This window comes from Arachis duranensis, chromosome 9, assembly GCF_000817695.3.
Source record: "Arachis duranensis cultivar V14167 chromosome 9, aradu.V14167.gnm2.J7QH, whole genome shotgun sequence".
Taxonomy (NCBI): Eukaryota; Viridiplantae; Streptophyta; class Magnoliopsida; order Fabales; family Fabaceae; genus Arachis; species Arachis duranensis.
This window is the reverse complement of record NC_029780.3, coordinates 118849521-118870358: the sequence shown is the minus strand read 5'-3', so window position 1 is coordinate 118870358 and position 20838 is coordinate 118849521. Positions and strand designations below refer to the sequence as shown.

The 20838-nt window shown below is 35.7% G+C and overlaps 1 protein-coding gene across 1 annotated transcript; it reads right to left on the bottom strand.

The window, feature by feature from the left end:
- Positions 1 to 248: 248 nt before the first annotated feature.
- On the bottom strand, positions 249 to 20832 carry LOC107467966 (protein MOR1). Its single transcript, XM_052253710.1, has 54 exons — positions 20397 to 20832; positions 20115 to 20220; positions 19869 to 19992; positions 18785 to 18864; positions 18528 to 18705; positions 18373 to 18437; positions 16768 to 16850; positions 16570 to 16655; positions 16338 to 16451; positions 14902 to 15021; positions 14444 to 14546; positions 13920 to 14056; positions 13550 to 13615; positions 13355 to 13472; positions 13191 to 13231; positions 12338 to 12409; positions 12140 to 12247; positions 11929 to 12034; positions 11314 to 11430; positions 11199 to 11264; positions 10991 to 11091; positions 9412 to 9519; positions 9183 to 9288; positions 9028 to 9107; positions 8780 to 8929; positions 8582 to 8657; positions 8322 to 8446; positions 8122 to 8232; positions 7902 to 8051; positions 7712 to 7786; positions 7557 to 7638; positions 7334 to 7446; positions 7157 to 7255; positions 6993 to 7067; positions 6808 to 6903; positions 6612 to 6713; positions 6422 to 6523; positions 6021 to 6203; positions 5829 to 5940; positions 5489 to 5565; positions 5331 to 5410; positions 5043 to 5102; positions 4794 to 4914; positions 4491 to 4613; positions 4328 to 4405; positions 4078 to 4236; positions 3780 to 3938; positions 3427 to 3524; positions 3189 to 3345; positions 1677 to 1793; positions 1479 to 1574; positions 1282 to 1353; positions 887 to 1166; positions 249 to 796 (listed from the first exon to the last, which is right to left on the bottom strand). The coding sequence occupies exons 1-54, from the start codon at positions 20554 to 20556 to the stop codon at positions 582 to 584; spliced, it is 5988 nt and encodes a 1995-aa protein (XP_052109670.1). The 5' UTR covers positions 20557 to 20832; the 3' UTR covers positions 249 to 581.
- Between the last annotated feature and the right edge of the window lie 6 nt (positions 20833 to 20838).

The following is a 20838-nucleotide window of genomic DNA, read 5'->3' as shown; positions in this document are numbered from 1 at the left end:
TATATAAAACTTTTCCTCTCTCTCCTTATTATATCTTCTTTAGTTATTTATTTCACAACAACCATTTGATAGTACGAGTTTTTAAAAGGCTGTAACAACGAATGGTAAAGAGAAAAACAAAAGTAAATAACTAAATAAAATAATAAAAATCCAAGATGCGAAGGACATCCGTAGAATGCCTAAATTCAATTCCAAAATTAAAAATGAATCATCACTCAAATTTTAGTAGTAGAGTAAATAACAAAGCAAAACTCAATAGCGCTACCAAAATGATAATAATTGCATTAAATTGACGATCTACATTAAAAAGAATACAGCTCCACTACAATTTACATTAGATTGCGACTATTCCTATGATGCTCTGAAACGTCATAAATTCCATAGTATGAAGGAGATACTAGCTCTTTTTTTTTTTGTTAAAAGGAGATAATAGCTCTATCGACTATTATTATACATACTAATGTATACCAACCCGGTGCTGAGAGCACTATATATGATTGCACTTGCATGCCACCAAATCGGTGGCAATAATGTATTCAAAATCTGGCAATGGCAAGAAACTCTCTTAACCAAATCTCTCGTTACAGTGGTTCAAGGGATCCACTTTTCAGTCTTTCCATCCGGGCTTGAAGCCCAGACAAAGCTTTCCCATCCATAGGAAGCACACCACCTTGCATAGCATTCCCGGGACCAACATGCTCTGATGGATGAGGAATCTGACTAGGGGGAACTCCATTATTCATGTCATTCATGGCCTTCATCCGCTCTCTGATTTCGTCCAATGTTCCACTCGCTACTGCAGTATAATAAAAAGTAACTTCTCTCAGTCAACATTATGTAAAATTTAAAAGCTAAGTGCAAAATAAGCAGATGAACAATGACATACCTCCTGTCGTATATCTTTCATTTCTTTGATCACCTGATATGTAGTCAGAACCTAAAGCTCTAGAAGTAATGGCATTAACTCGGTTCCCCTCATTGTATGATGGGGGTAAATTAAAATTTGTTGGTTCAGGTTTCACATTTAATTTAGCATCACCCAGTGGATTGGTGTTGACAGGGGAAAGAGGTGCAAAATCCGGTGAAGAAATATTTAATGACGATGGCGGGGGAGTTGCCATTGGCAAACTTGAAGGTGTTCTTCCAGCTGCAGCATTCTTTTCCATCTGCATAAAATCAATCACCCATGGTAATGTACTCATCTTTTTACAATCTTGTAAGTAGAACGCACCGCATTAGTTCAATTATTAAGCACATCTAAAAATACATGTAATTCTCAACCTGAGCAAGACCATCTCTGATGTAGGTGCGGAATGCCTCACTAGCATTTGAAAGCTGAGCAAATATATCAACCTAACATAAAAGAATAAAGCAAAGTGGGAAAATAATAAAACAAGATAAAGATGGTTATACATTTTTTTTGAATGAAAAAAAAAAAACATCTGATCTAAAATCAACACAACATACTGGATTCTTACCTTTGGGTACAATTGGGTAATCCTATATAATTCATATAGACCAATTGTGCAAGTTTGCTTCTCCCCAATCTTCTTAAATATCGCACCCAACTCTTGCTGAAGTTGCATTAAAGTTGGATATCAGGCAATGATAACAATAACTACAAACTGACAACAAAATTGAGACAAAAATGACGAGTGTGATATAAAGCATTGTACCTTCAATTGGGCATCAGTAGCATGTGTGCCAGATGCTGAATTATTTGTTGCAGAATCACCCCAATGAGTTTGTCCACCAGGTCCAGATGCAGTCAACATTCTTGCAGCAGCCAGTGTCTAAGATCAAAGTGCAAAATATATTAATAGTTCTGTCCCAATAAAATCAATTAGAGAAAGTATAAGCAACCAACTTTAGTTAGCCAACATTATCTAATATTAGGTTTAGGTTTATAATTTAGGATCCAGGATTTTTTATTTAGGGTATAGAATTTAAGATTAAATAAAAAAATTAGCTGAAAAAAGTTGGTTTCTTCGCAATTAGGGGTGTTCAAAACCGATCCAATCCAAACAAAACCGATAGACCGAACCGAAAAAAAAAGGGGTTTTGCAGTTTTTGCTGCGGTTCAGTTAAGTTTTTGGTTCTGCTAGGAAAAACCCTAACCAAACCAGTGTTCAATGAAAACCCTAAATTAACCAAACCCCTCCCCCCTCTCCCAAATGACCTAACCCCCTCTTCAATCACACTCTTCACAGCGCCGAAAACACTCCCACTCCCAGCACCAAATCTCCTCTCACTCTCAGCCTCTCATAGCGACGAAAATCCTCCCTCTTCTCCACCATCGATGCCGCCCCACAGCATCCTGACTTGCAACGCCTCCCCCATCCTCGAAGCGCTTCTTTCCGTCCTCCTCCACGGCGCCACGCACCAGCAGCTGCAGTTGTCCTCCACGCACAGAAGGACCTCCCTGCACTCAGCCACTCTGTCTACATCATCAACTCCTCAAGAATGGACCCTCCGTGTCAAGTTGGTTCTATTTCTGATTGTTGTTGATTATTGTTCTTCTATTTCTTCACTGATGGCTTCTGCTTCTGCTATTTTTTTATTTTGAAATTGTTAGTGATGATTTAGGGTTCTTTTACTGTTTTTGCTTCTGCTATTTTTGTGAAATAGTATCAGGGTTATTTTTACTGATTGTGCTTCTGAAATTGTTGATGATTTAGGGTTTTCTTAATTCTGTTTTGATGATTTTGTATTTCAAATTCTATTTTATGATTCTTGTTATGATTCTAATTTTTTTGAAAATAATGCAAAAATTGAGGCACCGGTCTGTAACCCTAATTTGAGGATTGAGAATCAAGAACAATGCTTTGCTGTCTTGCTAGAGAACATCAAAATGTGGCTCGTTTCTTTTGTTGTTGAACTTCTTGTGTACAGATTTTTGTTATTATGTTGTATGACTTTTATGTGACTCTGAAATTAAACTTGTTATTTTGTTGCATATTTTTTTGTTGAAAATAACATAGGACAGGGTTTTAGTACATGGGAAATAACTAGAACATAATACCTTTTTTGAATTGAAAAACAAAAAAAAAAAAACAAACCAAACCAAAGAATTACTGAATTAATATAAAATTGGATCGGATGACTTTTTCTAAATAACCGAACCAAACTGCACCATGGATACCCCCTACCTCGCATTATTCAATCAAATAATTTGCTTTAGTGAATACCTCAAGATTAAGTTCAATGTAGGCAAGGATGATGGGTTGTGGTTTTGAATCAATGGGAACCATTGAAAGATGTCCCTTTATTGATGTGCCTTTAAGCTTGACAAGCTCATGCAAAACAGTTTTCACCATTCGTAAGGGTTTGTCATCAGCACCAGCCCTGACAAAAGAAATATTTATAAAATAGAAATTAAGTGATGCTTGTTAGATAGAGTACCTATACCCAACAATAGTTATATACCTTCTCCTAATTTCCTCCATCCCCAAGTCTTGCAGATACAAATGGATGCTTTGAAGTATGCGATCAAGATCAACATCAAGAATGGTACTCTGAAGAACCTGCAGCACGGGAAAATAAGTGAAAAAATTGCTTACAAATATATCCAGATAGAAATGTCTATTTCAATTAAGCTGATTGAAGAGGAAAATTAAGTATAGGCTTCTACAATTATTGAAGTAAACTTGATTCAATGAAAAAGTACAGTCTAAAGGCAGAGTAATGCATCCAGAGGCTTAAACAGATAGCCAGATTTTAGCAATGTTATGAATGATTGCAAGCGGCTTTGGATTTTAAATCTTGGCAGCTTATATTACCTTTGTAAGCTTGATGAGGCATTTCACAACCAGATCAGAAAATTTCTGATTTCTAGAGGCCAATGATTCGTTTGTTGCCAGCGAAGGCCACCTTGATGGATCTAACGGACGTAAAAGATTTATTAGGACAACAAAGGATGAAGTCCGATCTGCATTATCCTGTATTAAGAATCATTAGTTAGAAAACCAATTATAAAAAATATAAATTTTATGAAGCTTTTGGCATACAATCTTGCATTTGCCATAGCATGTCCAAATTTTCTGTACAACAAGAAATAAAAAATAAAAAATTGCTAACCAAAATCTTAAGCATCAACACATTCAGTGCTTTCAACAACTGGCTTCCATCATCCATATGAGGAACCCTATCATCCAAAAGCCACAGAAGAAGCTCAGTAATAAGACTGTCAAGAGTGCTCTCCTTCACAGCATATGCCAAACGTTTATTCTGGAAAGTCTGGACAGAGCCAAGGACAGGATTAGTAAATAGCAACTATTGTAAGTTACAAAATATTACAAACTTTTGAAATAATAACAATAAAATTTACCTGCATCAGAGTGTTGAGCACATATTTACAAGATCTTGATGAAGCTCCTGTCAAACTGAAATCAAAAGTCCTTGCAACCTATTTAAAATTAAAGCATGACGAAATCAGCAATTGAAAATCATTCTAATTAGATAAAGGGGATTGATTGTTAGGAATCTCTTGCCTTATTAGCGAGGCAGGCAACTAGTCTATCTGCATCTTTTACAAGTTCATCCATAGCACTGCCTTCAGGATCACTAGTGGCCTGAGTCAATTCATGACAAACAACTTTCATTCCTTCAACAGACTGCAGCACAAAAATATTTTTGAAATAAGAGCTTGAACTTCATTTTCCAATTTCATGAAGAGAAGCCAGGAAAATAAAAGTCAAAAGGCATATCTTATATGTCATACTTGTTTTTATTACTATGCTAATTCTAGAAAGGTTAACCGCATTTTAGAAAATGTTAATAAGAAAAATGATTACTTGCTCAGGAGAACCAAAAGAAATAATATCAAGTGCTTCATTCCAATCTGTGGGGCCACTAGCAACGGCCATGGGGCGCGGCATTGATTGTCTCTCAACCTCCAGTTGACCGAAATTTTTCCTAACAAATCAAAAAGCAAGATGTCAGGGATACATAGGAGTATAGGAACTATGTATTAATTTAGGCCAAAAAATCCTCTATAGTTAAGGAGCAAAAGGAAAAGAAACTAGACAAAAATTTCAGCATACCTCAAAATTGGACCAGAAAGAGATCTAGCCACTTCACCACTCTGCTCAGCAACATCAGACCTGAAACCAAAGCAACACACATAGAAGCTTGAACATCTGAACATTTTAGCTAGAGATTGAGAACATTCTCGAAAGATTTATCACATTTTTCATTATTCATCCTTATATTTTTAGATTTACAAAAGAAAGAACTCCAACCAGAAGCAAATAAATTAGGGGTCTAAATTTCAGCCGTAACTGCATAATGTGAATAATATTCAAAGACATAATAATAATAATAATACACACCCATTCTCCCTGACAGAGCGTCTTAAAATAGCCCTTGCTTCCCCTGGCTTTCCTTCCTTCTTTTTTTCCATCTCGCGAACCTGACAAATTACTCCCATCATCATCAGTACTTCAATAAATCTGAAAAGGAATAAAAAAGGAGCAACGTGTGCACTAACCTTCCACTTAAATTTCTCATCTAACATGCTTTTTTGAGCATCTGTTAGCTTTCCAACAAATCTCCATATGTCCTCACCTGCACAGAATGATCATAGAAGAGAAACAACTCAGAAAGGCCAAGAGATATAAACAAGACAAAAGCCAAATAAAATGTCACATCAATATCCCCCAACTTCAAGTGAAAAAGTAAAACAATAACTTCCTCCATGCAGTGCCTTCAACCAATAAATTACATTTTAATGAGAGCTCATAATTGGCAAATTTTCCAGACAATAATTCAGTACAATCACCAAGCAAAATTATTTTATAATCACAATAGATCTTCAGGGTATAGCATACCAAGAATCTTATATCCAGTGGCTAGTGTATTCAATGCGGCTTTCCTTGTTTCATTATCTCGCTCTGCTGTCAAACTTGCAACAATTTGCAGTGACTTTAATTGCCCACTAATCTGCACATATGATGTCACAAATAAACATCCATGGAAAAATACTCGAAATAAATTCACTTAAAAGAACCTCACTACATCACCTCTGAACCATGATGTTCGAGGATAAATCCAACAAGATCAGCACATTCAATTCGAGTTCTGTTGTTCTTAGAGCGTAAACCCTCCAATATATAAGGGAAACATTTAGATGCAGAATATACAAGAACAAATTGTTTTGTCAGCTCCCGCATTTTTTCTCGAACCTTCTCGATGTTATGCCCTAACTGCAACATTTGAAGGGAGAAAATATATGACATTTTGCCTCTTTCCACGTGAATTAAATTATTCATTTTTTGACATCACCGAGGATAGTGAAGTATTTATACATACTATTGTAACTCAAGCCAAAACTAAACTAAATCAACTGAGTTCAAATTAAACCAAAAAGATTTATTAGAAAAACATCCACAGCTGATGAAATTATCATAGTTGTTAAATATACCTTCTCTACTAGGCAAGGAAGAAATATCGCTACTTCAGACTCTGTCAAAGAATATCCCTCATCCTTCAAGGTGTCAAGCAGTTCAGGAAGGAATTCTAGCACCTAAGCAATTAAATTGTATAGTTATGATCAAAGGACCAATATAACATACTATTATTTCCAGGGGGAAAAAGTGAACACTAAGTTCAACCTTCAATAGACAGGTCGTGTTGGATTTGCAGAACTGCAAAACAAACCACCTCAAAAGTATATCTAGAACTTCTATAATTTCCTTTGCAACGGAAGGAAGTGCCTGAGAAGATCAATTGGAGTTTATATAGTTAATAGCACATCAAATACCCTGAAAGCACGCGCACAAATTAAAAAAGAAGCAAAAAAGGGAAGACCTTTTGTAGCATTTCTAGTCCATCAACTTGCTTCTTAAAATCTGCACTTAAGAGTCTCCTAGATAAATCCTCTCTGAAGTACCTAATCATATCACTCTGCATGACAAGAATGTTGGACAGAAATTTATTACAATTCAAAAATCACAGAAAACATAAGCATGGTCATTGGTTAAAAATGGACTCACCTCTAGATCTTGAATCTGCTCAATGCGTGGGTCCTCGAACTTAAACTTTCGAATCACCATTCGTTCTCTATCTTCCTGCATGTAAGGCAACACAGTTGACAGTTCATCCATCAACTCTTTTTGAAGAATTAAAGTAGATTATGGTATACAGAGCTTAGCAGTACCTTATTTGAATCCTTAACATTTAATAAAGCTTGAGACTGAAGCGCTATATCTTGGACAGAGATAGGCTCAGACCTAGCACCCTTTGTTGCAACAGCACGCTATCAAGATGATGAATCAAGTAGTTAGAAAGCCAAACAAATCTTAAAAGCAATCAACCAACACAAACTCAAACATACCGAAGATGCAGCTTTATTTCCGTGTTTTGGAACACCATTAGCAGTTGATTTCCCAGCCTTTTGAACACCTTTTGATGCGCCCACTGAAACTGCCTTAGCAGACTCAAATGATTCTAACCACAAATATTGCATGGGAAAGAAAATAAACATAAGAATACTCATGTTAATCATTAACCCTGAGCAACAAAGTAGATTAAGAATGAGCTATGATACAAAACCCTACCTTGAAGGCCTCCATATGGTTTCAACTTCTCAAGAACCAAAGCTAGAGCTGGTCCATGAATGTCCTTAACTATTCTTTCAATCTAGAAAAAAAAAATTTAAAGATGATTCACATGAATTTCATAAGGGAGTTAACCAAATTCTTCTTATACACACCGTTTCGTGCCCACTAACTCTCACTATCTCATTAATGCAAGCCTCGGCTGCCTTGCGAACATCTGATGATTTATCCTACATATAATCCATCAAACATTTGATGTAAACAATATTAGCCACACATACTGATGTGATAAATGAATAAAGAGGGGTGGCAGAAAAAGCAAAAAACTGAGTGACCAAAACTTACTGTCATTGCAGCAGAGGCTGGCTTCAGAAGTTGTGCAGCTTCAGCAAAACTGCTTTGCACAGAAAGTTGCCTAGATAACCAATCAAAAAGGTCTTTACGCCCTTCCGCACCAAGTTTAGAATCCGTCAAAGCAATTGTAATATAAGGAACCTACAATAGTAGCATACTCAGAGGATAGACACAAGACAGAAGAATCGCTTAACAAAAGATTGAGACAGACCATTTTATCAAGATTAACAGCACCAAGCCACAAATCCAAAGTATTCAGTGCACATTCTCTCATGTGCTTCTTGTTGTCACCAAGGGATTTCAATATATCAGCCAGAATACCCTGAAACGAACAATAAAGCACAACTTGAGATGACAACACAAGATTATTAACAAGATAGAAAATACAAAAGCAGAAAACAATCCAATCACCTTGCTTGCCTTCTCTACAGCTGGTCCCATCGCAGATGCAACATTACCAATTGTTGTCAAGGTTGCCATGACTATATTTTTGTTGCTATCAATGAGTCGCCCCCTAAGAGCACCAAACAACTCACCTGATAATACGATAATGAACAAATATAATGAAGTTCACCAAAAATAAACAAGACAAGGATTAGAGAGGAAGAGGGTGAGGAAAAGACACACATAGCAACAGTTTCAAAATTATAATACAAGTGCTACTAAAGTACCAGTTCCAGTTGCCTGAATGCGCTTATTAGACTCTTCCAGTATTTTATTTACAGCTTCAACTGACTCCATACGAACCTAAAAGGAAATCGCAGAAGAACGTCATGAAATATCATAATAACATCATTCATTTCAGTTATAATAAATAGTTAAAGCAAGCAAGCAACATCAAATTATTTGAAAGATATTGTCAACCAAACCTTCCAATCAGGACTTTCCAAGCTCTTCAGGAGAGTCGGAGTAATCTTTCCACTAATGTCTTCACGAGGCAAGCTATCCAACCCACCAGCAGCAACTAAGGAAGACGAGTCTGATGTTTTGACTGATTTCTTGGGAGCTGCAGATGCTCCCTAAAGCAAACAAATGAAAAAAATAAAAAAAAAATTGGACCTTTGGAAAATTAAGAAACAAAAAAGATTTAACAGAAAATACATCATGAACAGCATACCTCATATGGATTCTTCTCATACTCAGTATCAAGAGCACTGAGCAATGCAGGCTTAACATCGGTAAGGAACCCTTTAATATCTGCACAGGGAAAACCTTAGAACCTTTTAACAAATAAATAACGAGGGAAGGACATTCAAAAGTTAATGTAATAACCTGGACCAACAAATCTATGCAGAACACCCAAAAGCTTAGTTGAAGCATTTCTAGTGGCAGCTGCACTTGACTGCAGCCCAGTTTCTTTCAGAAAATCAATTAACTCCTGCAAAACAGGATTGCATCAGAACATACAAACTAGAACCAAGACTCAAAGAGTATCCGTAAGACAATAATACAATAAAATACTAGCATATTTAAACAAAAGCATGTAAATTCAGAAACACACCTTAAGCTTTATATGTGATACACCAAAATCATCAACAGCTGAAACCATCCACAAAAGTCCCTCACTAAGAACTTTAGGATTCTTATGCTCCTTCATGATCTTGTAGAGCTACATGACAAAAACAGTTATTTTAGCAGATCATATGTTAAGGTATTAAAAAAAGCAAAAGCAAATAAGGTATATAGTTCAAACTAAGCTTGATATGAATAAATAGTACATAAGAGAAAAACATTTAAAATCTAAACAAAATCAATAACAGATACAAGATTTTTAGAACTTTGTTGCTTTAAGCCACTTTACTTTCTTATTATATAACCTATGAAGCATGAGTACTACTACATGGCATGGACATAATACAATGATGTTACAAAGATACAGCAATATTTAAAAACTCGAAGAAGTAATACAGCTAAGTATAATATAAAATTGACTCCAAAAGAAAAGCACCTATAAAACCACTGCCCTTCTCCCTATTTTAATAAAATACTTATTTCAGTCTTCATCTTCTCTTCTGCCAAGTTACTAAATAATTTTAGAAGCCATACATCGTCTTCACCGTGCCTAAGACAACATCCAACACCGTAGTGCAATGGATCTCAGGGACGGCAAATCAGGCCTGGAGGTGACCTTATTGATGTTGGTCAAAACATGGGAGTTGACCTTTGCAAGAGGCTTCTCAAGCTAAAAAAGAGTGAGAATGAATTAACTGACTAATAAATATGAAATAGGCACTGGATTTTTAAGTTAAGATGTGAAAGCACAATATTGGGCACAGGATTTAGAGTATGAAAATGATAAGAGTTTCAGAATTGGAGAGAAAGTTAAGAAAGTGAGCGAGGAGAGGACGGAGAAGAGAGACTCAGTTCACTATATATATATAGTTACGGCACAGGAGCAGAGGTAAGTTAGTTGCAGTCCCTAACAGATCTATAGTTATGCACCATCAAACTCATTCCACCATTTGGTTGACAAATAATGAAAGAACATATCTTCCTGTAGTAATGTATTAAAAATTTGTTTGTTAGTGGATAACATTTGAATGCCTATTTTTTTCTTTTTCCGCTTTTGGTCTGGCCTTTTAAAACAGTTAATACAAGATTGCGGTGGGGGATGAGGAGTAGAGGGGCTATGGTGTGGGGGTGCACAAGAGGATTGGTTTGGTAGGAATGAAGAGAGGACGAGAGGACCAACTTTGGTACTTGATATGTAAAACATGGGATTAGGGGAGGACACTACAAGTTAATCAACAAGAGGGGTCTCAGGTGTAATTAGGGCAAACCTTGAGTGGAGTCGGTGAACTTTGGCACAACTTTTATGAAGTCAAATGCATTTAATGATTCCATCTCATGAATCTTTAGAGTTAGGGACAGAAAATCATCAAACATTGGAACCAGAAATCACTCATAAAACATGTTCAAAAAGATAGTCCACAAAACTAGACAGGCAGACAGAAAAGATAGAATCATAAATTCCAATCAACCATGCCCATCCTTGCTCAGAATTTTTAGGATAGACGAGTACTGAACACCCTTGTGGCCACTGGTTAAAAGGTATGCTCATAACTAGCCATGATGCTTACTCTTTCAAATACGAATCCTGGACCAACTGCTTCACAAAAAGTAGTTAGGCACTTCATAGCATGTGCACGTGTCTTAATATCTGCTACTCGCTCACTTAGCCCTATCAAGATGAATGTCAAACATGAGTAAAGAAAGCCACACAAAAAGATCTTGTTACAACAGAACTAGCTATTCTAAGCATAACCTGAATCAAACCATAATACTGACCTGAGAGGCATAGTACTACACACTTCTTTGGAAATTTAGTTGCAGTTGAAGTTATATAATTTTCAACTATCAATAAATTGACAAAAATAAATCATGTTATTTAAAAAAATAGAACTAACCTGAACATTTTTCTCACCCCATCCAGGCAAAGCACAGAGTAAGCGAATCAAAATTTCGACCGATTGCTCAAGATCCTGTAAGCCTTCTACTTGCTCTTTCAGTGAAGAAATAGCTGTAAAAATCTTACTTCAGAAACCTAATCAAGTATGCTAAAATAACATATAGATAAATCAGTGGGGCCTAGAAATTTGACTCCTTGTGTTTCTAGTATGGGTCACAAACTATATTAACCCAAATTACCTAACAGAGCAGAAAGCGTTAAAAAATTTCATTTATGAGAAACAATTTCTAAAATGAATCCATCAAAATAAAAACTAGAAAATCTCCCCAAAAAACATGATTCGGAAATTAACATAGATTCAAACAAGATTATATCCAAAGCTCACAACTACACGATAAATGAGCAATGAAAAATGCAGTTGAAAGCTCACAACTTCCCACTCCCCCAATAAAAAAGAGCCAGAACATAGACTGCAGGTTAATAACATGAAAAAGTCTTGAGGAAAGTTCCTTTCAGCTACTGCATTTGCACAATCCTCAAAAAACAAAGGAAATGTTTTTTCCCAGAATTGTTTGTACAATTCTCATAAAACTGATAACAATCACAAACCTTCAAGACGTTCTTTCCAAACAGCACTTTTTAACTGAGTGATGGTATCTGACTGTACAAGAGAACCTACTCGGGTTTCAATCTCTTCAAGACTCATCTCAGCAGGCTGCATAATTTTTACAAAGATGGCTTAAACTATCATCAGCAATCCTGTTACAAACTATGATGGCAAACTCAAATCAAAAGGATGGAAACAAACTGAACAATTTACCTCAACATCTTCAGGTGGTTCAATTGATTTTGAAACCTTCGGTTGTGCAACACCATCTGCCTTTTTGTTTGTACCAGACTTTGCAGCTCCTCCTTTCTTGGGGGCAGGCTGGGATGCAAAAAAATGTTCAATATATCACTCGGATGCAGAGAAACTAACCACATAATATTAGTTTCGAGCAAGATGTTGTGAACTTACAGCTACCTGAACAGGTCTTTTTCCACTAAGCATGCTTGCTGCTGACCTTTTAACAAATGCACCTTCAGAGATCTGGATGCAAATCAGGTAAAGGAAATAAATTTCCCATCTCAAAATTTTCTGAACTTTTGGCTTCTACTTCATACTTAAAAGATACTAGTTTTCTGACTTTACAAGTTTTCAAATTCCTTCACTGACCGTAATATCACTTATTCACATAAGATTAGTCATGACAGACTAAAATCATTGTTCTGTAAGATTACAGATTTTGGATACAAAAACAACAAACAAATAAAGATTTCGAAGATGAGAATTCCCAATCCACTTATTAAAAATAAATGAACTCTCAAACTATGTATTTAACAACCTTCCTCATACCAAAAGGAAGTCGATATCCATTCAATCCCAAAATACAACCCAATACAGAATGATAAAACGCAAAAGCCAGTCACCTAAGTGAAGATTAAGAGTGTATTTGGTTCGGTAGTGAGTGACAGAAAGGACAGAGAAAAACAGAGATTCCATAGTTTCAAAGGCGGGAAAGGGTGGATGGAATAGAATGAAAGAAAATGAAATGGATTCCATCCAATCCAATAGAACTTGTCTTTCTTTCCCCCAATTTGGGCCAATAGGATGAAATCCTCATTTGTTTGTCATAATTCCCTTCATAGTTCATTCTTTCCCTTCCTACTATAATTTCCACCATTTTTATGTGCCTTGGGCACTCAACCCCACCATATCTTTAAAGATTCAAACAATGGAGTGGAATCTCTACTCCACTTCACTTACCCTATTCCATTATTTCCATACCATTTCATTCATCATTGGTTATATGTAAGGAAAGTGAACCCACCTCTGCAGATGACGCACTTCCTCGTGTACCATGCACAGGTGCTGGAAGATCATACCAAATGTCAACCAAAAGAAAAATACAAAATAGCGTAACAAAATCAGAATACCATTTCAACATATTGGCTTGGGAAGTAAATCAGTCAAACTAAAACCAAACTTACAAACCTGTGGCAGAACCACCAGGCACAGCATCTTCAGACCCTGAAATCATCTCTGAAAGTTTCTTTCTCCTAACATCATCAAGTTTCTCCAGTGACCTCTCCAGAGGTCTCATCCCAACCGACTAAAGAATATAAATATCATGAGGTTCTAACATTCTTAAAAAAAAAACCGCAAGCAGATTTGAGGTAACAAGTTTACCTTCGCTATTGCTGCCAATGCTGAAAATGCTGCATCCCTCACTTCAGGAGTACCATCATTTAGGCTCTGCAAGATCCAGATTTTAGTATTTCCAAACAGAATGGATAAAGCGCAGTACATAAACATTTTATAATAAGTGTTTTTTTTACAGATGGTTGGAATAAACTCCCATAGATGCAAATATATGTGGTCCTAGCTCAAGGAAAACACGATATCAAACTATTTTACCAATACTCAGTATAAATCATGACAATGAAAGGTGCTACACCATATTCAGACAACATAGAAGTAATTAAGTATACATCACATTTGAATTGAAGACAATACTTTTCAAGGTAAAAGAATATTAAACGGTTCATATAAAACTGACCTCCATACATATAGGCACATAATCCTTATGCACCTTAGTAATTATACTTTTGTTACTGGTTTCAATACAAAATGTAACCCAGGTCAAGGTCAATGATCGCACGAGGGGGACTTTGTTTTTCGTAGCTGTTTTAACATCTGCAGCAGGATAAATATAGTATAGTCAAAAAAAGCATATGTACTGCACTAAGAGAGAAAAATGATACAACTAATTAGGCGTTAACCTACGAAAGACAATACCCTGAAACACCAATAAAAATCCATGCGAGTATCATACAGTTCATTAAATTAACAATACAATATAACAAGAGTAACAAAACGTTTTCCAACAAGATTGCTCAAGAAACAAGAAGTACAAGGGAAAAAATCAAATGTTTTGTTAAATAGTAACATACAATATATACAATATTCATGTCAAAAGATTTTTTATAGCAGAAACACTTAATATTCATAGAATAAATAGAATAGTCATAGAAATCCAATCCTAAGTTAAAGCTAATTTAAAGAATATGGAGGGTAACCTGCCTTCAACAATATCAACAAGGCTTATGCATCCAGCTTTGTGCATCGCTTGAAGAGTCTGAGTTAATGCTTCAGTCATAGTGGGCTTTTTCTCCTTTAATTTTTCCTACTCAAGAAGGAATTGCATTAAGTAAGCATTACTCTGAAGTTCAGTAAATGATCTACTGAAAACACACTTCACTATTTAATTTTTAAAACATTTTTATTTCTTTGAAAGCTAGAATCATAATGCTACTATTACCACAAGGAATTCAAGCGCACAAGACAATTAGCTCTCGAAACCAAAATCAATTAATAAATTGCTACTGAAAACATACAAACTTTGAGCACATGGAGGCATGCATGAAAATTCACAAATAATATAGAATATGCAATAGAAGAACCAATGAATACATATAAAACCTGCGGAAAAAGTGCATTCAGTTGTTACCCATCCATATATTATGTGCACTGGTACTTACAAGTAAAACAGGCAACACAAAACGAGAACTTGCAGAAAAATGGGTTCTTAATCCACGAGCAAGATTGCCAAGAGCCTGAACGGCTTCAACTGCAACAGCAATATTCACATCTGTGATAAGCTGCAAGCAAAAGCTACTAGTTTAACCTTAGTCGGAAAAATAAACATATTAAAAAATGTCAATGAAGTTCACAATTACAGAAGATCCAACATAAAGGCCAAAACAGAACAAAATGAATCGCTACAAATTATGAAGCAACCTTATTATAAAGATAAAGGCCAAAACAGAACAAAATGTATCACTACAAATTATGAAGCAACCTTATTATAAAGATATATTATGATCTAATGTGTGTAGCACAAACATGTTAGTAGGTGCATTCGGGAAAGCTTAAAGATTAAAGTTATTTTAAAAATCCAAATATATTTATATAATTGCTTTTTATATAATCAATTATGCAAGAATTAATTTCTGTTTTCATGGTTCAGCTGAAAATTTATTTTAAAAGTAATCTATTTTGTTTGACTTGTATGAAAAATGTTGCTATTATATTGCAAAATTAAAATTTAATAAAAAGAATTTCTGCTCATAATCATAAGTAAAAAAATTGCCAATTTCTGCTCATAATCATAAGCTTAAAAAATTTTCATATGTTCATAAGCTATTTTTCAGCTTAAAATTACCAGCTTTTGGTTATAACCTAATTTTGCAAAACAGCTTTTCTTTGAGGGGAAAAAATGTTTTTAGAAGTATAGAAACATGACTATTTAGATAGGGAAAAAAAAGAGAGTCGTGAAAAGTAGCAACAAATATCAGGAATATTTAGAAAAGGGTATGATAGAGATAGTTTACAATATCCAGTAAAATCATTACAATTCTAAAATAGCCAATTTCTGCTTATAACCATAAGATTCAAAAACGTTCATACGTTTCATAAGCTATTTTTCAGCTTAAAATTACCAGCTTTTGGTTATAACCACATCTTTTCTTTGAGGGGAAATATGTTTTCAGAAGTATAGAAACATGATTATTTTTTAAAAAAAAAAGTGGTGAAAAGTAGCAACAAATATCATGAATATTTAGAAATCAGTTGACCAACATTGCATGCAGAAACAAGACGAGATAAACCCTAGAGTAGGTAAACAACTAAATATAAGTAAATCAAATGAAAAAAGCCTGAGCCATTGGACTTCCACTAAATGCAACCCTATCCTAACCATGTTTATTTTAGAGCTAGCAATACTAACAAATGAGACCTCAGGGTAGTTTCCAACAAGAAATCCCATATCAGCATCACCTGATAATCAGCATGATATATATCCTAACTAGGAAACAAACACACTATTAGATTTGAAATAGAGCTAGAAAAAGTGTCAAAGCATGACAAGTAGATGGCCAAGCTGTTTCATTTGCATGACACAAATCATACAAAATACCTTCTTTAAGGTCCGACAAACTTCCGAAAAATCACCGGGAGAAATCTTTTTAGTTGATGCAAGCTTTGTTAGCTCAGCCACAGCATCCTTCCGTTCAGACCACTTGGTAGCTTTCTAGTGATTAATAATACAGAAAGGAAATGAAAGAAGGGTTCAAAGCCATCCAACAATAAATTAAAGGTGTATTAAAATAGTAATAAATACAATCTGAGAGATGGGCAAGGAAACTGACCACTCCTTCCCAGAATCCTAACTTTTCCAAAGGAGTCAATATGTCAACAGGATCAACAAGGTCATATTCATCTATCTCTTGAGGAGCTGCTAATCGAAGTGATTGATGAGTTAGGGATGGTAGCACCACCAAGGAAAGGCAAGTCATGTTCTCAGAAAAATAGAGTGAACTCTACTCGCTCCAAAATCAACTACATACCATCATTCCCAGATTCTTCAGTAGGGCCAGGACCAACAACATCAGCTACAGTTTCTGGTTCAGGCTCCTTGTCTTGCTCAGATCTAAAACATGGTGGGCAATTATTAAGATGATGTCAAACCCACAAATTGAATTTTATTCACATTAGTCGTTAAAGCACTAGTTACATTCACTGTTGGTTTAACACAAATTTAAATTTACAAAACACTACAGCACATAAACAGTGTTCCATGACACCTTTCATATGGATTTGTTGAGTGTCTTAAATACAGCATTGACTAATTATTGTAAGCTGTATTTTAGTATATAAAATGTTGTAACTACAGGCTGTTTAGTTGCTTTGGGTATACAAAGCTTGCTTGACCAATGCCATCTTCTCATCGAAAATCCCTTTGACTGTGTTTGTATGACTACGTTTTTTACAAACACATGACACTGAGATACAAAATCATGTTTGGTAGATGAGACATGGACAGAGACATTGTGTCCTAAAACACTGAATAAGTCTACTTTGTGCCCTTCCTTCCTGTCAGGAAGGACATAAAGACACTGGCGGAGACACAACTTGTTTTTTTCTTTTATTGTCCCTATTAATTTTTCAAAATTACATTTTTTTTACCATTCTATTCTTTTTTTAATTTTGTGTGAAGAAAAAAAATGAAGGTAAACTGGATTTTTATTATTTATTCTATCTTATATTCAGTTTATCACCAAACAAAACACAAAAACACTATATCCTGTCCTCAGTGTCCTATCTTGTCCTGTTCTCAAAACAAAACGCAGCCTATGTGGCTAAACAAGACCTCAAGCGTAGAAAAAACAAAAAAAAAACGGAAATTAAATGAAAACAGTTACCACCCAGAATTATAACTATTTCGATTGAGAGAAATGAAGATATTTAAAACAGCAAGTCTTGAGATGTCGTTTCAATTAGTTTGCTGATGGGCATCAGCTTGCATAGCGTGTAATATTTATGTATTATTGGAAGACTTTCAGCATCTTTGAACATGTTGTATTCTGTTGAACTTATTAGTCCTCATTAGTCATCCTCCAGCAGAATCCACCAAGTTACAACAAAACATCATTTTGTGCCGTCACATTTTTACTATTTTTCCTATATGAAGATCTTGAGCAAGAATAACTACCCATTTGGTCACGTGTTTTATTGGCCTAAACCCTACTAATAGTCATGTTCATGTCGTCTGGATTCTGAAGTTAGTTTTTACAGTAACAATGTGGAAACCAAATAGAAAATACACTTCACAAGAAGCATAAATTGCCTACCAATTTCTGGTAAGAATATAACAATATTTTCAATGTTTCCTTTTAGCATTTAGATGCCTTTTCAGGAGTCTAAACACAACAGAAAATGAACAAATATCTGGAACAAACACAGAGCAGATATACGTTTTAAAAATCAAAAACATAAATCAGTGAAAAGAAAAGGAATACAATAATCAATATAATTCAAAATTTGTTAGAGGGAGGGGGGAGTTGTGTATTGCATCACATTGGAGTAACAGATACATGCCCCAGTGAGCACTTAATGCACCCTAACATTGCAATGATACTCAGGAAGGACGAATTCAAAACAAGAAAATCTACCTTATTTTGCGGGATGGCTTTGCTGTTCCCGTAACATTCATAAGCTCAGCTTCCAGTTCTTTTTTCTTTAGAAAAGAGTCAATTGGAATTAGAATTTGCATATATAAGATAAAGAGAGGGGGGATTAAGAACTACAATAATAAATATTGGCGTACCATTGTATCTCTCATTTTCTCAAACAAAATTGATTTTACAGGATCTTTACCAATCCATCGACAAAGCTCAAGAGTCAACCCTTTAGAGGATGCACGAACATTTTGATCGGAATGATCAAAGAGTTCAGGAAGCATCTTCAAAATTCTTTTAGGCGGCACAATCTTCGATCCAAACTCACTGGCAGTATGAAAAAATGATAATTCTGTGTAATAAATTAATTAAACTATTGTAGATTTCGCAATGGAGAGAACAAAACCTTAAGGCTTGAAACATAACATCTATTGCAGGAACCACAGCTTTAGCAACTTTGTTTTTTATCGCCTTCTCCATTGCATCCTAAAATTATCAAAAAGGCAAAAGTCTAGATAGTTGAGAAAAAAAACAGGAAAGGAGAAGACTAGTAGTTTGAAATCTATTTATGTGTAACTCCCAGAAGGAATTAAACATTCAAAATTCAATATGTAAAACATACTATGAACCATGAAACACAGAAAGTTTATTAATAAAGCTTTTTAAAAACAAAAAAACAAAAAACAAAAAAACTCTCAATCAAACCTCAGAAGCACACAAAAAAATAAGAATAAAAATAAAATAGAATCTGACGTTTTGTTAAGTAAATGCACATCAAGATCATGAGTAGTAATAATAAGAACAGAATAGCAATATATATTACTGATGTTCATGTGGGGTTTCCATTTTGTTACTAAGAAAAGCTTCTCCTCATTGTGCGCCTTTACAAATCTAATAAAATTATTGTTCTTCTGACTAGTATTAGTTGACACTTCTGTATATAAAAAACCTCAAGTTGTATCATTACGCATTACAAATAAATTAAAGTTTTATGAAAAACTAATACTAGGATGAATATGCACTTGGGTTTTACTAAAAGACTAAAACCCATTCTTTTTTGTGTTCTTCTTCAGAGGTAAAATAGGATGAATATGCACTTGGGTTTGCACAGGAGCAATAAGTACACTCACTAGCCCCCCTGAGAAGAATCTCCAATCTCCAGTACCTAAATCCCAGCATAAACCCATTTCGCCCAAAGTATGCAAACAGATGAAACTAAGACGTGACTAAACTAGATCTGGCACGAGTAGAGCACACAAGAAAGGAGGACATACGCTACAATTTAGCATTTTATAACAGCAATAAGCTTTATTATCTGTGTGCATTGTAAATATACATCAAACAAACACTAAGAACCTATTGACTGAGACAAACTGTGCAACGACTAACCACCTGGCAGCAAGTCAGACACAGTGACACAGAATACCAAGCGAACTACAAAGACACCTCATTCAGAGGCAACCAAAACAATCACGGGAAAGAAGAAATACCAGAAAAGCATCGACAGCCTCCAATTCCACCCAGAGCATAAACACTGCCTGAGCCTTTTCCACAGTCTTCGGTCTTCCAGTGAGACATTTGGCTACAATGGCATCACAAACTTCCTTCCCGAACCTATTCTTCCCAATTTCAAATTCAAATTCACGTTGAAAATCAAACAGAACCATGCAGGTAACTGTGGAGCGAAATCAGAAACATAGAAACAAAACAACACAAAAATCTATTAGGAAACTCACCTGCCGGCATCAGCATCAGCAGCTCGCAAGTAAGCAATCAGGGCATCGAGAGCCTTCTCCTGCACTGGCGCATTCGAATCCGCCACAGTCTTCCTAAAAAACGGACCTGCCACCAAAAAATAAATAAATAAATAAATTCAAATTTGAAAAACCAACCGCATCAAGATCCGAAAAACAAAATGCAGCACAAGCACGAGCATCCGAAAACGGAAACACATCCAGATCCGCAAAATTCGAGATCGGAACGTCGTGGAAAAAACCTAGCAGGCGGAGATTACTAACCGAATTCACGGATGCGAGGGTCCTTTGGATCGGTGATGGAGTCGCATAGCGCGGCCAAATCGATGTTTGCCTCGTTGCGAACCTTCCAGTTCTTGTGGAATAGTCGATCCTCCCATGGCAGTTTCTTTGCCTCCTTCAAAAGCTTCTCTTCCTCCGACATTGCTCGCTCGCTCCGCTACCCAACCCTATCTGTTCGATCTCCGCCGAAAGAAAAGAAGAGAAAGAAGAAGCAACCAAATTGTAGATAGCGAGAGAAAGAGAGTATTCTGTGAGTTGCGCTTTTTTGTTTGTGTTGGTTGCGTTGTGTGTTGTGTGTGTAGATAGAGAGAGAGTAGCGCCGGCGAGTGGAGAGAGAGAAAGGAGAGAGAGGGGGAAATGAAAGGGAAAACAGAGAAAGAGCGTGGAAATGATTTTTTATCTTTCGCTTCAAAAACACAACTGC

Bases quoted from the DNA above. Each gene is read 5' to 3' on its own strand.
- LOC107467966 (XM_052253710.1), bottom strand. From the start codon at position 20,556: ATGTCGGAGGAAGAGAAGCTTTTGAAGGAGGCAAAGAAACTGCCATGG. The intron at 7,447-7,556 runs GTAGGGTTTTGT...ATTTGTGGTTAG, and splicing joins ACCATATGGAGGCCTTCAAG to AATCATTTGAGTCTGCTAAG. The intron at 797-886 runs GTATGTCATTGT...ATTATACTGCAG, and splicing joins TGAAAGATATACGACAGGAG to TAGCGAGTGGAACATTGGAC.